Source organism: Etheostoma spectabile, chromosome 16 (assembly GCF_008692095.1).
Source record: "Etheostoma spectabile isolate EspeVRDwgs_2016 chromosome 16, UIUC_Espe_1.0, whole genome shotgun sequence".
Lineage (NCBI taxonomy): Eukaryota > Metazoa > Chordata > Actinopteri > Perciformes > Percidae > Etheostoma > Etheostoma spectabile.
In genome coordinates this window covers 6,746,217-6,759,453 of record NC_045748.1, presented here as the reverse complement: position 1 = coordinate 6,759,453, position 13,237 = coordinate 6,746,217, and the positions used below count along the sequence as shown (strand labels likewise).

The following is a 13,237-nucleotide window of genomic DNA, read 5'->3' as shown; positions in this document are numbered from 1 at the left end:
CCAGATGCAGTGACCTCCTGGAGTGTTGTCATCTCAGTAATGTTGCCAGGCAACTAGTAATAACTGGAATAAGTCATTACTGGAAGGACAATTTAATCTTGTTTATGTGTTAGAGCATTTTTATGTCATCATAATCTCAGTCTTGACTTGTCTTTGTCAAACATATCCTTGAGGAACAATGTTGTCATATTTTGGTCATGACATACAGTATTAATTCCATTTGATTACTCCCTGAAAAAATATCTTATTGTGTCAAGTAAAATAAGATAATAATTAAGTTTGACACATGGTAAATATATCTGCTTAGTTCACATGTAGCTCAATTGTAAATATTGTTATTAGGAGGAACACAATACAAAACTAAATAATGGGCAAACAGTTTATCTAAGCATCAGCAATGACTGCAGGTCGGTCGCTTAATTAAAACATAATCAATAAGTTTGTTAAAATCAAGGTGTATTATTGACAAACTGACAAGATCCCAGCCATGCTCCATGAGGTTAACCAAATGTAAAGGAGGGACCACAGGGATATGACACCTGGTTTATTTACTATACATCTAAATTGTCCTTATGTAAACAAATGCACTTCCCCTGGGCTGCTCACTTCATCTGAGATGCAGGGCAGGAATATTCTCCCCTTGGCTGACTTACCGTCAATTACTCACACACACACACACACACACACACACACACACACACACTCACAATCTGACACGCATAATGGATGCACATACATACTCGTACAGTGACAAACCCATGCACTCTGCCTCTCCATCTTTATCTCTCCCAAACACCCAAACACACAGACGTACACAATCGCCCACCCTCGTCCGTCTGAATTAGGACTAATAAGCAGCTGAGTTGTCCTTGGAGGTTGAGCCATTTGCACTGACCTTGGCTAACTGTAGTTTGCTCAGGCAGTATGAATAACGGACTGTGTAGCACATTTTGTGTGAACAAATCCACCTAAGAACAAAATCATACTCTCCGCACACCATAGTTCTCCCCACAGAATAGGCAATCTAATTAGATTTTGAAGTGACTAGTTGCATACATTTTAATCTTAATGAGGTAAAAACTCCTCTTCAGACTACTACCACCTTATTGCTTCAAGCTGAAGTTGCTAATGCTGCCCATGTGTTTTGTGACAACATGTTGACGTAGACATATTTGCTAATTAATACATTAATTAGCCGCATTAATGAAACTCATTCGCATCACCGGATGTGTTAAAGACACCGCGGTAACGGCAGAACAGGCAGCTCATGTGTTGACTGCAGTGGGGAGCAGGAGAAAATATCAGCTTATTTAGGCAGAAACTATGGAGAGAGGTGACTGTTTCTGTTTTTATAATAAAAGGCTGATTATGCCCAAACCCTTTCCTTTACTGTTTTTTTGCATGCATATACTGAATCCTAAAAGAGTGTTCATAAAACTCCTCTTTAATGCTTTCTTACACAATACTGACATATTATCACTTATGTGCACATCCAGCAGCCACACAGTACAATTAGCATTCATTTGGAGTTATGTTTCTGTTTTTCTCCATGGAGAATCTAAGTCCAATATTCTTTTATTATAGCCGCTAACGCAGAAAACGGAAGTGAACAAGAAAGAAAATGTGTTCACACTTATAGGGCTTGGAGCTCTAAAAGAAAATCAATGATATGCTGTATACACATACATCATGTGGCCTCACAAGATGAAATAGGGATTGACTTCATTCCAAAAAGAAGAAAATTGAGAATGGTGATGAAAAGAATAACTGTCTGTCTGCCTGGCTGTATATAGTACGTATATACTGTGATAGTGTGTGTATATGTGTACCAAGAAGATCACTGAACACAAGAGTAGATTAAAAACTAAACAGCGATGAATGAGAACAAAACTGAAAGATAAAACAGAACGAGCTGACTTCTATGAGTGTGCCTTGAAAAGTGATTTCAGAGATTAAAGAGACTTCGCTGGTGTGAGCTCCTCTGGCAGGTGTTCAGAAGTTTGACTTTGACAGTAAAGGTCTCGGCTACAAGCGGAGTCGCTGAAACAGCTGCTGCCCTGGCTCATGTGTGGATGAAAGGTCTGAAATGTAGCTAGTGGCCAAAGTTGTTTCGAGTCAGAAGATATCAGTAAAATATACTGACAGGAACAATTTATTCCACTCAAAACCTGAGTCGGTGAGCCTAAGACGGTGATCGAGGCAAATTGTTGTCATCAATGGAAAGAGTCAACTTATGTAACTCTATCCCATTTGAATACATTTCTACAAAGGGCACCACATTCTTAACAATACAGACACAGATTCAGTTCAATTCACTATGTCATATGTATGTTTAACATTAAAACATGATTTATAAAATCATGCAAACAATCATTAGGCTTTTTTTTATGGCTTAGGATACTATGCAAAAAAGGTATGTATGAAGGCTCTAAGCCGCCATACACGTTATTTTAGTCTCAGTTTAATACACAACTTTTCATACAATATGTAGTTCCTTCTCTTTCTCTCTTTCAGTTAAGGGGTCCTTGGTTTAAAAAACGTTGAAGACCCCTTCTATAAACTATTAAAAATATCTGAAAGAAGACACGCTTTTTGGTAGTTTGGCTTTTGGTTTAAAGATTAAGTTTGAGGATGAAAAAACAATTTTCCATAAATTCCAGTAACGCTTGGACAATGTAACTAAAAGGGGTTAAAGATAGGTATAGTACTTTAAATACTTGGTATGTACAGAGAATGTTTTGCTTCAGTGTAAAGAGTGTGTTTATTTAGAAAGGTGAATTTGCTGAAAACTGCTAAAACAGGCCTGAGAGTGAAAATACGGCTCCTAATAATCTCCACATCTTCCCTTTATGTCCTCCCACATGTAACATACTTGCCTCCTTCCTTTATTCTCAGAGTGAGGACCTTCCCTAAGGACTCAGCCTTACTGGGCAGGGACACTGTTCGAGCCCTGATGTACTACGCCCTAAAGGTCTGGAGTGACATCGCCCCACTAAACTTCCATGAGGTGGCCGGCAGTGATGCAGACATTCAAATCGACTTCACTAAGGCCGACCACAATGATGGATATCCCTTTGATGGGCCAGGCGGCACCGTGGCGCATGCATTTTTCCCCGGAGAGAGGTTCACAGCTGGGGATACACACTTTGATGATGATGAGGCCTGGACCTTCAGATCTCCAGGTGAGGAACTGTTGGTGTCAGTGTGTATGCATACATGTGAATATGCATGTTAAATAGGGAAAGTTGGTATGTGTTTTGAATCAAAAGAAGGGTAGAAGATGGATGATAGGGGGAGAAGGGATATGGACTCGTATTCTGGGAAACCAGCATTTCTTAGAGACTCCCAGTGTACTTTAAAATGAGATTGAAACAGTCAGTGTTGAGGAAACTTAAAGAAAAGGAAAAAAGAGTCTGGAAACTGTTTTGAATGTCCATGCTCACTAAAACGTCTATAAACAAAACTGAAACACTGAATGCATTTTAAAGCCAAGCTGTGCTTCAATTCCTTGTTCAGGCACTTGATTCTTTAATTCAGATTAATGTGTTAGTATTAATATAACATAGAATGGCTTCAGACACAGGACTCAGAGTAGTAATTAAAGCAGTGGTTGTTATCACAAGTTTATTAGGAGGCATAAATGGTGTCCTTTTAATTTCCTTCAACTGTCATAACGAACAATCTACTCTAATACGCCTCTGATAGCTGTGAACTATTTTTTTTTGTAATACTTACTTATATGGATCCCACTTGATTGTTCAAGCAAGCCATGGGGTTTTCACAAGAATTGAGGGCTTCACATTTGTTAACAGGTGATTGGGGAGAAAGAAAATAGACAAAAGCAGCATGTTTTGAGTGATCATAAAATATTTCCTTTTGATTTTTAGCAATAAAGAGCTACAAGGAATATGTCTCTACTAGACCTCAAAGTAGCACTATTATCTGTGATGTCAACTAACGGCTCCTCCAATGACAATCGATAAAAGAGTGATTTGGACACAATGACACAGTGATGAGATTTTCAGGGCTGTGGACACACTCTTTACTTCTGTAAGAAGTAAGAATTAAAGTGCTTGTGTATTTATTGCACATTGCTCTATTGCACTAAGGTTTAGCATTAGAGTTCAACAGCTCAATGGAGGCTGGAACAAACGATAGCTTCAAGCGGTTTGATTTGCACGTTGGCACACAGTCTTCTTTTGGATGGCAGAGGTTCATATTCACAGATGTGGGGATGTTGAGACTCTGTAATGATTTTTGTTGCTTGTTCCATGACTGCCTGCCCGTACAGGCTCTGTATGGGCTCATATTCCGTCTTCCCTGGTACCTTTTTATAGCTGTTTTATGCATGCTGGCAAGTCAGATTTTTGTTAGGTTGCCAAACCATGCTGTAATTCTGCATCTAATGATGCTGAATAGGATTGCCTGGTACAACATCAGCATGCTTTGGCTGCTCGCTCCTTACAGCCTCAATAAATCGCCTTTGAAAGTAAAGTCTCTGCTACAGTCTTTTGCACAGGTTATCAATGTGTGTATTCTATGTGACATTTAGAATGGGACAGTTAGTGTCACACCACTATCAGGATCCGTTCCACAGCTGGTGAAGTTATTACTTACATAGCCCATGCTGATCAAGCACTGATGCTTATGTGATAAATACCATGATGATCCCTTGCCTTTAGACAGATAACACACTTCTTCTTGACGCATGCTCCTCTCATGATTGTGTATAAAACCTCAGGCTGAAAAAGAATAAGCTCCTCGAATGTTACAGGCTCACTATCCTCTCCCACTCCCCTGAGATGGAGCTTAAAGCTTGTAGCGGGGGTGTAGATGACACTGGCTGCACCAGCTGCTGAGTCTATGATGCAGCCAGGACCTCTGTTCATTTCCATTCTTTTACTTTTGCCCTCCTAAAGCTGGGAACCATATGTTAGAGCAGCTTAATCCGCTCCAATTAGACCTCACTGCAGGCCCCAGCAGGGGCAGGACATGATGGCATGATGCTGTAGTAGTTCACAGAATCATCTTCACACATAGGGGGTTAATGGGAGCAGGGCGCTGAAGGAGGGAGGGGTCAGAGGTGGTTTCTTGTCCTGACCCCAATCTACTTCTCTATTCAAATTGTTCAACAATGATTTAAACTGAGAGATTAAACAAAGAAAATGATCTGTGCGAAGAATTGTGTTTCCGGTCATAAATGAAATTGTGAGATGGAAGACAGCCATGGTGTTATAAATGGCGTAAGACAGCCTTCACTGGGAGCGAGAGTGAACAGGTGCTGGCTGTGAATCATCGTACCTTGTTAGATGTTCCTGCTTTCAAGGTGCCTTCATTCACTCAATGAAAGGTAAAGTGTACATCAAATAAAACACATCAGACTTTTTCATTTGTAAATCATGCATCTGCCTCTTCCCATTTGGCTGGAGTCTGTAATAGCACTTAAGCCCTCTGTTTCTTATGGCTAATCCATGCTAATGAAAAACAACATTGCCAATGTAAACTGCTGCCTTTGATTTTGTAACATTTTTCTTAATACATAATTAGGGTTTATGTGATTTTAGATAGAGCTACCGTACCAGGGACATTATTTGTATGCCATAAAAAACAGATATTGATCTCTCCTTTCCTTTTGCCCTTGCGATATTTGTTATAGTCTTTCCTTTAAGAAAGTCTACTCCAACACCTTTAGCAATTTAAGACTTATCTTAAGGCCAAGATCCTTGCTAATTACACAATTTAAAATTGTCTCTTTCTTTCCAATGAACTAGAAAGGATAATAGCTAACCAATAAACTCTAAACCAACGTAAAAAATGTTGTACACCTGGGGGCAGTGCAGAACTAACTTGTAAATACAAGATTGACATATGATGATGTTAGGAAAGTTGATATGGCGAATATGTTAGGAAACAGTTCCGTACTTACACATCCTGCAAACAGAGCAGCGTTATCATTCCTTCAAAGTCATGTTTTACACTCCCGGATGAATGCAAATCCAAAATTCAATGTCCTTTTTTGGGTACATTTTTTAGATAAATTCTCCACTATGATAGTTTCTAAATTTGTCAGTGTGCTGGGCAGGTATTACACGGTGGATTTTTACAGCTTTTTTGCTGAAAACCGGTGCCCGCTCCAGCTAAAAACTAGACTGAAGAGAGCATTGGAAGTGTTACAAAACTGTAAAACCAAAACTATGTAAATGGGTGATGCGATACACCTTCCTACTAATAGAGTCATAATATTTCACTGATCTACATGTGGTTGTAATGTGCCATGCTATGTAGAAATACCCCAACAAATGCAGAGAAGAAGACTGCTAGCTAGTAAAAAGGGATGTTAACAATACAGGAAGGAAGGAAATACATTCAACACTTGTGTTAGACCTTGAGGATACACTCTATGTGGTTTTATTCAGAATCACTCAATGTTAACACTTAATCACTTAATGTTAAGTTTGTTTATTACCAAAGGGTGCATTTAATATGAAAATATTGATTATAGCAGTTTTAAAGACATGTTAAAATTGTTATTTCATATTGAGACAGTTTTGGTCAATTCTGGGTACTTTTATAATACTAGACCCTGAAAAACAGTTTATTGATTCTAGATCCTTAAAAAAGAGGCTGGGTCAGGAAAAGCAACAGGTTGCATCCTCTCGTCTTCCTCAGTGTTTACCCACTGATGGCTTTGAGCCAGATGTGCCTGCATGTTGATTGTTGCTCATTGTTGCAAACTGAAATGTATTAATTCAATCTGGACCCTTGATGTGACAGTCCCACATCTCCTGTTTTGTATAGCTGCCATCCAGTCGGTTCAGTAGCTTGAAGGATTGTTACTCTAGAGCTGCCAACTTGCCTAAATAAAAAACACTAAGTATTCACAAAAGAAGTCGATGAAGTCTTACATTCCTCTCAATTAATTTTTGACATGACATAATAGCTTTTTGCCTGGGAAGGCCAAAATCACAGAGAGGGGAAGTGTCTCCAAACACATAGGCTACAAACCAGCTGAAAGTCAATAACAGAGTCAGACCAAAACATTGTGATGTGGGATATTATGAGCCAACTATCTGCCTATTTCCCTAAGTAACAACTTACCAGTATAGACATGCCAAAATACAGCAATGAAAACATTCTGTAAATTGTATTGCATATTTGGAAGAATCTTGATTACAGCAAACAATCCATAATATAATAATAGCTATGTAGTGGGATCAACACAGTTCTTGTGAGTTACAAAAGCAGAAAACTGCTACAATTAATCCCATTTAATTATTTGGCTCCCCTAAATTGTTTATGCTAATATGTGTTATGAGTGAACACATAATAATGTTTAATACAGTCTCCAGTATAGGATTGAGATCATTTGGAAACAGGGCTGCCATTACGCAGTTTGTCCACCAGAGAGCACTGAGAAGTCCATTCAACATAAAATGTTACTCATAACATATTGTGGACAACGTTCTCTGATTTACAAATTGAAGTTACTGTAACACCTAACATAAATAAGAGTTCAAGAATCTTGCTTTAATTTTAGTTTCCCTTCTTCCCTTCTCTGTGATTAATATTTAAAATTGCAGAAGTGTAATTTTCATTTTGTCTGGACACCTTTTTCATATATTTCCAGGATTGAAGTCTAATCCCCACCCCAGAATTATTAATATCATGATCAGCCTGCCATATGAGTTTTAGCGATTTAAGGGTTAGAGGAAGTAAGGCTTAAGGCTGTGCTCGAGCATGGATTACAAATAAGCCTTTACTGTACTTTCCAATGATCTAGAATATAGTATGGGTAATGGCATCCTCACTTTCAGGGTAAAAAAGTTGGAAGGAAATATGTGGGTCAACTGGGGCTGCAGATATTACTAGAATTGATTTTTAGGGAGCTTGTGAAATAATTTCAGTCTCACAAAAAAAGATCAACCGCTACAGCAATTCTTCTGCTTGAGCAACTCTTCCATTGGAATTGATACCGCTTAATGTTTATCCTCGGCCAGTTGCACTATGTCAGACTCTTAGAACCGATGTTCCTTATCGATGACTGTCGGTTGAAACGGCCATCTCTCATCTCATGTCACTGCAAAATGGAGAGTGCACAAAAGTTAACTTTTCCATGACTGTGTTTGCATGCAAATTTCCTCGTATTAAGCTTTGTTTAATCATTTCAATGCTGAAAGACCAACTTATTTTCAGAACTGTGATTTAAACTGCACAAGTGGGGGGGGGCGGGAGCTGCTGCAATTGCTGTATCATCCTCCTTTGTGAATTTCACCGACATGAACAAATTACATGAACAGTCAATTCTCCCATTGTCTTTAGCATGTTTTTTCCCCTGCTTTGAACATCTAAAAAGGTATTATATACTTCAAATGTCCTGATAAAAATACTGACTCTCAAGAGGCACAAGGTAATGCAAGGCACAGTGATTCACACCAAATGAAAAGAATAGCCCTTGGCTAGTTGTGCTCTTGCGTCTTTCCATCTAACATATGGTATACTGTCCTTATTAAACTTTTAAAGTTTAAATGCTGCAGGCTGTTTGTAGCATTCTGGAAATATCATGCTGTGTCCAAGGTAGAGGTACTCCAGTGTCTTTACTGTGCGTCAAAGTAATACCATTTTTAAAACAATATCGTACAATGGTTTTGTTAGTTTGATATATGTTACTGATTATGCAGTAATATCATTCTGCGTCTGTTTGTTTACTCTGAACTTCTTTCTCTTTCCTGCGCTCTGTCTTTCTACTACGGATGTCTAACTCAATGAGTCCCGCTCATCCACCCAGATCTCTCTGCTCTGACTTTGTCCACAGGCATTAGGATTTCTTTCTGTCAACCTCAGAGGGACTGTAAATACGATGACATGGTACCTACTTTGTTCTGAGTCCCTGTTCTCTCCCCCTCAATCCCTCCTTTTATCCACCTTTCCTCTCTGCGCCATGTGCTCATGTAGATTAGAATTGGCATTTGGCTTTGGAATACCCCAGGTGTTGTAAACACAAGTGCATGTCTCCAATTGTCCTTTGTCTTTTGACAGAGCACAGCACTGAGGTGTTCCCAAGCTGAGGCCAACATAAGGTTAACAGAATGCAGACTTCAGCCTAGCCACCAAGGAATTCTAAGCTAGCTTGGCTCGACACGCTAGCACTCACATTTTTGCAAATCTAAATCTCTAAACCCCAGTTTTTGTCTTGCTTAGCAGAGCCAGACAAGGAGTTTTTGGAGGCTTTGCCTTTTCTTTTTTAGTTGAACATCGAGGGAAATGTGCTTTAATAGCCTGCAGCGTCTTTAGGTGTCTTTCCGCACTCAGGTTTTGATTGGCAGGCCAGGAGCTCAGGCAGTATTACCATAGTTATCTCACTACACCACATGCCTAACAGCACTCACAGCCACCAGAGCTGTCTGTCATGCCTCTTAACTTGCAACCTATGGAGTTCACTCATAAAAAGAGATAAACATGCAAACAGGGGCTGTGTTGGTTCGACAAAAGTCACAAACTCTAAGCCGGAAGGTGATCTCTGTAAAAGCTGAAGCTGAGATTATAGCGGTTAAAATAAAAATAATTGATGATTTATAGTCATAGTCATGAGTACTGATAATGCCTGTTTTGTGACACTTTTATTATGAATCTCTCATTATGTCCTATACAAAATATTTCTGTTGTTTCCTCTCACTGCCTGACAAGGCTGCTGAATTATTTTGAAATCTTGAGAGCGAGGAAAGAAAAGCGGTGCCTAAAATTTTGAGTGTGTTCTTGTTAAGTCATTAACTACTATGCTGGACAACAATGATTGTAGGGAAGTAAAATAAGCTGTGTGCAGCAATCTGTAGCTGCTTCTTTAATTGAATTGACTGCTCACCTAAATAACTCCAGTTTAGAAGAACATGTTTTCAGAACAAATTGCCTAATGCGGCATAGCATAACTTTTACATCTAACAAAAAAGCAAGGAATCTCTGTCATTTGCATAATTTGGTAACTGTTGATCAGCTCTACTGCACACGGGGGTATTGCTTGGCAGGTGTATTGCTGGGGACTTAAAGACATGCAATGTCAAATGTGGTGCAATTTGGCAGAATCTATCTAAATAAGCCACGCCCATTTGCTCCTCCAAAAAGTTTGTCAGTTTTTTTGCTTTCCATACAGTTTTGCTACAGGGCAGTGTTGAGTGTGAAGTCGATAAAATGCACTGCACTAGTAGAGCTGAACTAAAACAACACAAACAATATCAAATAAAGTTACTTTAAACCCATAATCAAAGTCATCTAATCACCTTTTTGACAGTTTGAACATTTTAGCGGGTAAGGAGTTCAATATTTCGATATTAGATGTATAAAAACATGCGTGGTGATGATTTAAATGTATCTCTCTCTCTCTCTTCCCTGTCTCCTTTAGACTCTCATGGGATGGATCTGTTTGCAGTAGCAGTCCATGAGTTTGGTCACGCCATCGGCCTGGTGCACACCTCAGCCATAGAGTCCATCATGAGACCGTACTACCAGGGACCTGTAGGAGACCCTCTGAAATACGACCTACCTTACGAAGACAAGGTCCGCGTCTGGCAGCTCTACGGTACAGTAGCTCTACATCCTTTCGTGTGTGTGTGTGTGTGTGTGTGTGTGTGTGTGTGTGTGTGTGTGTGTGTGTGTGTGTGTGTGTGTGTGTGTGTGTGTGTGTGTGTGTGTGTGTGTGTGTGTGTGTGTGTGTGTGTGTGTGTGTGTGTGGTGTTGTGTGTGTGTGTGCACAATTGCTATGTAGTGCAAGGTTATTGATTAATGAAAGCACGGATTGAGTTAATTGGACCTCTTTATGCCGTATGACCTTATCACACCACTGACTGATATAGAGAGTAGCAGTGTGCGGGGGAAGAGACTAATGATCATGAAGACTAGAATGAAATGCAGGAAAGATTGCTGAAGGCCAGGACTGTGAAGGAGGGAGATAAATTAAAAAGAAAATTAAACACAGATACTAAGACTAAACTAAGAGCAAGCATCATATAGGCTACTGTATATTTTATGTCATACCGTGGTGTAATGAAATAAATGCATAATAAAAAGGAGGAGGAACTGAGCCAACAAATCAAAATCAGCAGACTGTCTATAGGTTAGTTTTTTGAATAGATAAATTGTTTGCAGAGATAACAAGTAATGTCTTCTCTTTTGAAAATGTTCATCTTTAATCCCTTATCCTCTATAGGTGTCCGAGACTCAGTGTCCCACACAATCCGGCCAGGCAACCCCTCCCAGACGGCTGAACCTCCTGTCCTGCTGGACCTTCCTGAAAACAGATCCACTCTCCTGTAAGTAGAAGATCTGTTGTCCATTTAATGCAACACAATGAACTCAACTATTCTGGTTGTCAAACTTCATCAATGCATCTCTTTATCCATCCATTAACGAGAGACATAATGTAATAGTCAAAACTGTCAGTAGTAGTTAATATATATATACAGGTGCTATGTTGGCTGAGGAGTGGTGTCTAATCAAATCATCAGAGGGGTCATTGTAAAATGTAAAACAAGGTCCAGTTGACAACTTGATGTGAGGGTGGCAATCATCAACTAAGGACCATTAATATCAACTGCAATCTGTTCAGTAGTTTTAAGAAATCTCACTTTGACAGACCAACAGACCCACCGTAAATGCCCAGCAGTGCAGCCTGTCAGTGAGACTGCACCGCACATGTTGCACATGCTGTTAATTATTAACAAGCATAAACGGAGGCTGGTTGCTTTGTAAGTGAGTTAACTGGTCTCTCGAATTAATAGGATCAAGAGAGGGCAGCTCTTTTTGGGAGTGATCAAACTGTGTTTCAAACTACTCTGACAACTACACCCAACGCTTGCTAACGTCCATGCATTGCATACACATACAAAGTAGAGGCCAACCGATACAAATACCGAAACAAGTAACAAAACATAAACAAATTTCCCTAACATTAGTTATTTGTAGGTATTTATGAGTTCTCACTAATAAATAATAATATGATAATAATTAGTTTTATTTAACAGAACAAAGGAACATATAAATATATTAAAGTTCTGATAAATAAAATGTATAAAAATAAAAAAATCTTAAGATATGAAACTTAAAGTCTTTTGAACAAAAACACAATAACAAAAAAAATACACAGTGTTGCAAACGGGGACGTTGTCGAGTGCCCTCTGGTGGAAAAACTTGCAACGCCAAAGCTCATAACATGGTTGACCGTCCGTTTTTATTTACATGAATCATGAATGAATAGTTACATTTTAATTTTTTTTTGGCGGCCAATATAACTGCCAATACCGATAGTTCAGGAAATGCAAAAACTATACAGCAGTTCTAAACTAAACATGCATACAGTATGCCTCTTTCTCTCACTGGTACTGGCCTTCCACTGCCCTCATTACTCATTTTGCAGCACCTCCATCTGGTCGTGATGCGTAGAAAAGCTGGATTATGCTTGACAAGGGTCACAAATGCTGACCACTAGGCAGCAATTTCGTGTTAATAGACCTTTGAATGGAGATCTTTGTTGATAATGTGAGGGCTGGCAGCCTCCCACTCACAGTGGCAGCCCTGTGATCCTAATGGCTTCATCTTTGGCAGGCCGGTCACGTCACTGTTTTAAATCGCTTATTAGCCCAGAGGATAAATGAACTGGGGGACCCCATCGTGTCAGCGTGATAGCATTTCACCTAATGTTTAGCCTATTTAATTGAAGGAAATGCGTGCACATTCTTGCACACAGTCAAACTCTCTCAGTAGGTGGGTGCAATTATCCCACAATTGTTTTTTTATGCAAATGGTTTAATTGGTTTGGGTGTTTTTTATTGAACTGCATACCTTACAATAAGTGAGGTTGTTTTATGTAAAGAGTATGTAGGTATGCATTTAGCCGCAAGCACTCGGTTTTCAGAATATCAATTTGAATGTAATTTCTTCCTTTTCTTTCCGAACAAACACAACTTTTCTTTCCTCCAACTTTCCTCTCTCAGGCTGACACAAGATGCCCCAGACAGATGCACCAGTCACTTTGACGCCGTCGCCCAAATACGAGGGGAGGCCTTCTTTTTCAAAGGTATTCAGGTCTAAATGGAGAAAGTGAACAAGAGAGACTGACGTACAGACAGATAAGTAGAGAGGGGCTGTGAGAGAGAAAAAGGGGGTGAATGGAGAGGAGATAAAGTGAAAGAGTAAGAGACGGGCTGGGCAGAGTGGTGGCTCCAGCGATCAATAGAAAGCCAAGTCATGT

The 13,237-nt window shown here is 39.5% G+C and overlaps 1 protein-coding gene across 1 annotated transcript in view; it reads left to right on the top strand.

Moving 5' to 3' along the window:
• mmp17a (matrix metallopeptidase 17a) overlaps nucleotides 1–13,237 on the top strand; it is an 84,323-nt gene that overhangs the window by 59,556 nt on the left and 11,530 nt on the right. Inside the window, exons 4-7 of the mRNA XM_032539748.1 lie at nucleotides 2,896–3,182; nucleotides 10,394–10,570; nucleotides 11,198–11,300; nucleotides 12,981–13,063. Of these exons, the coding sequence (XP_032395639.1) occupies nucleotides 2,896–3,182; nucleotides 10,394–10,570; nucleotides 11,198–11,300; nucleotides 12,981–13,063 (650 nt within the window). The remainder of the gene's footprint in view (nucleotides 1–2,895; nucleotides 3,183–10,393; nucleotides 10,571–11,197; nucleotides 11,301–12,980; nucleotides 13,064–13,237) is intronic.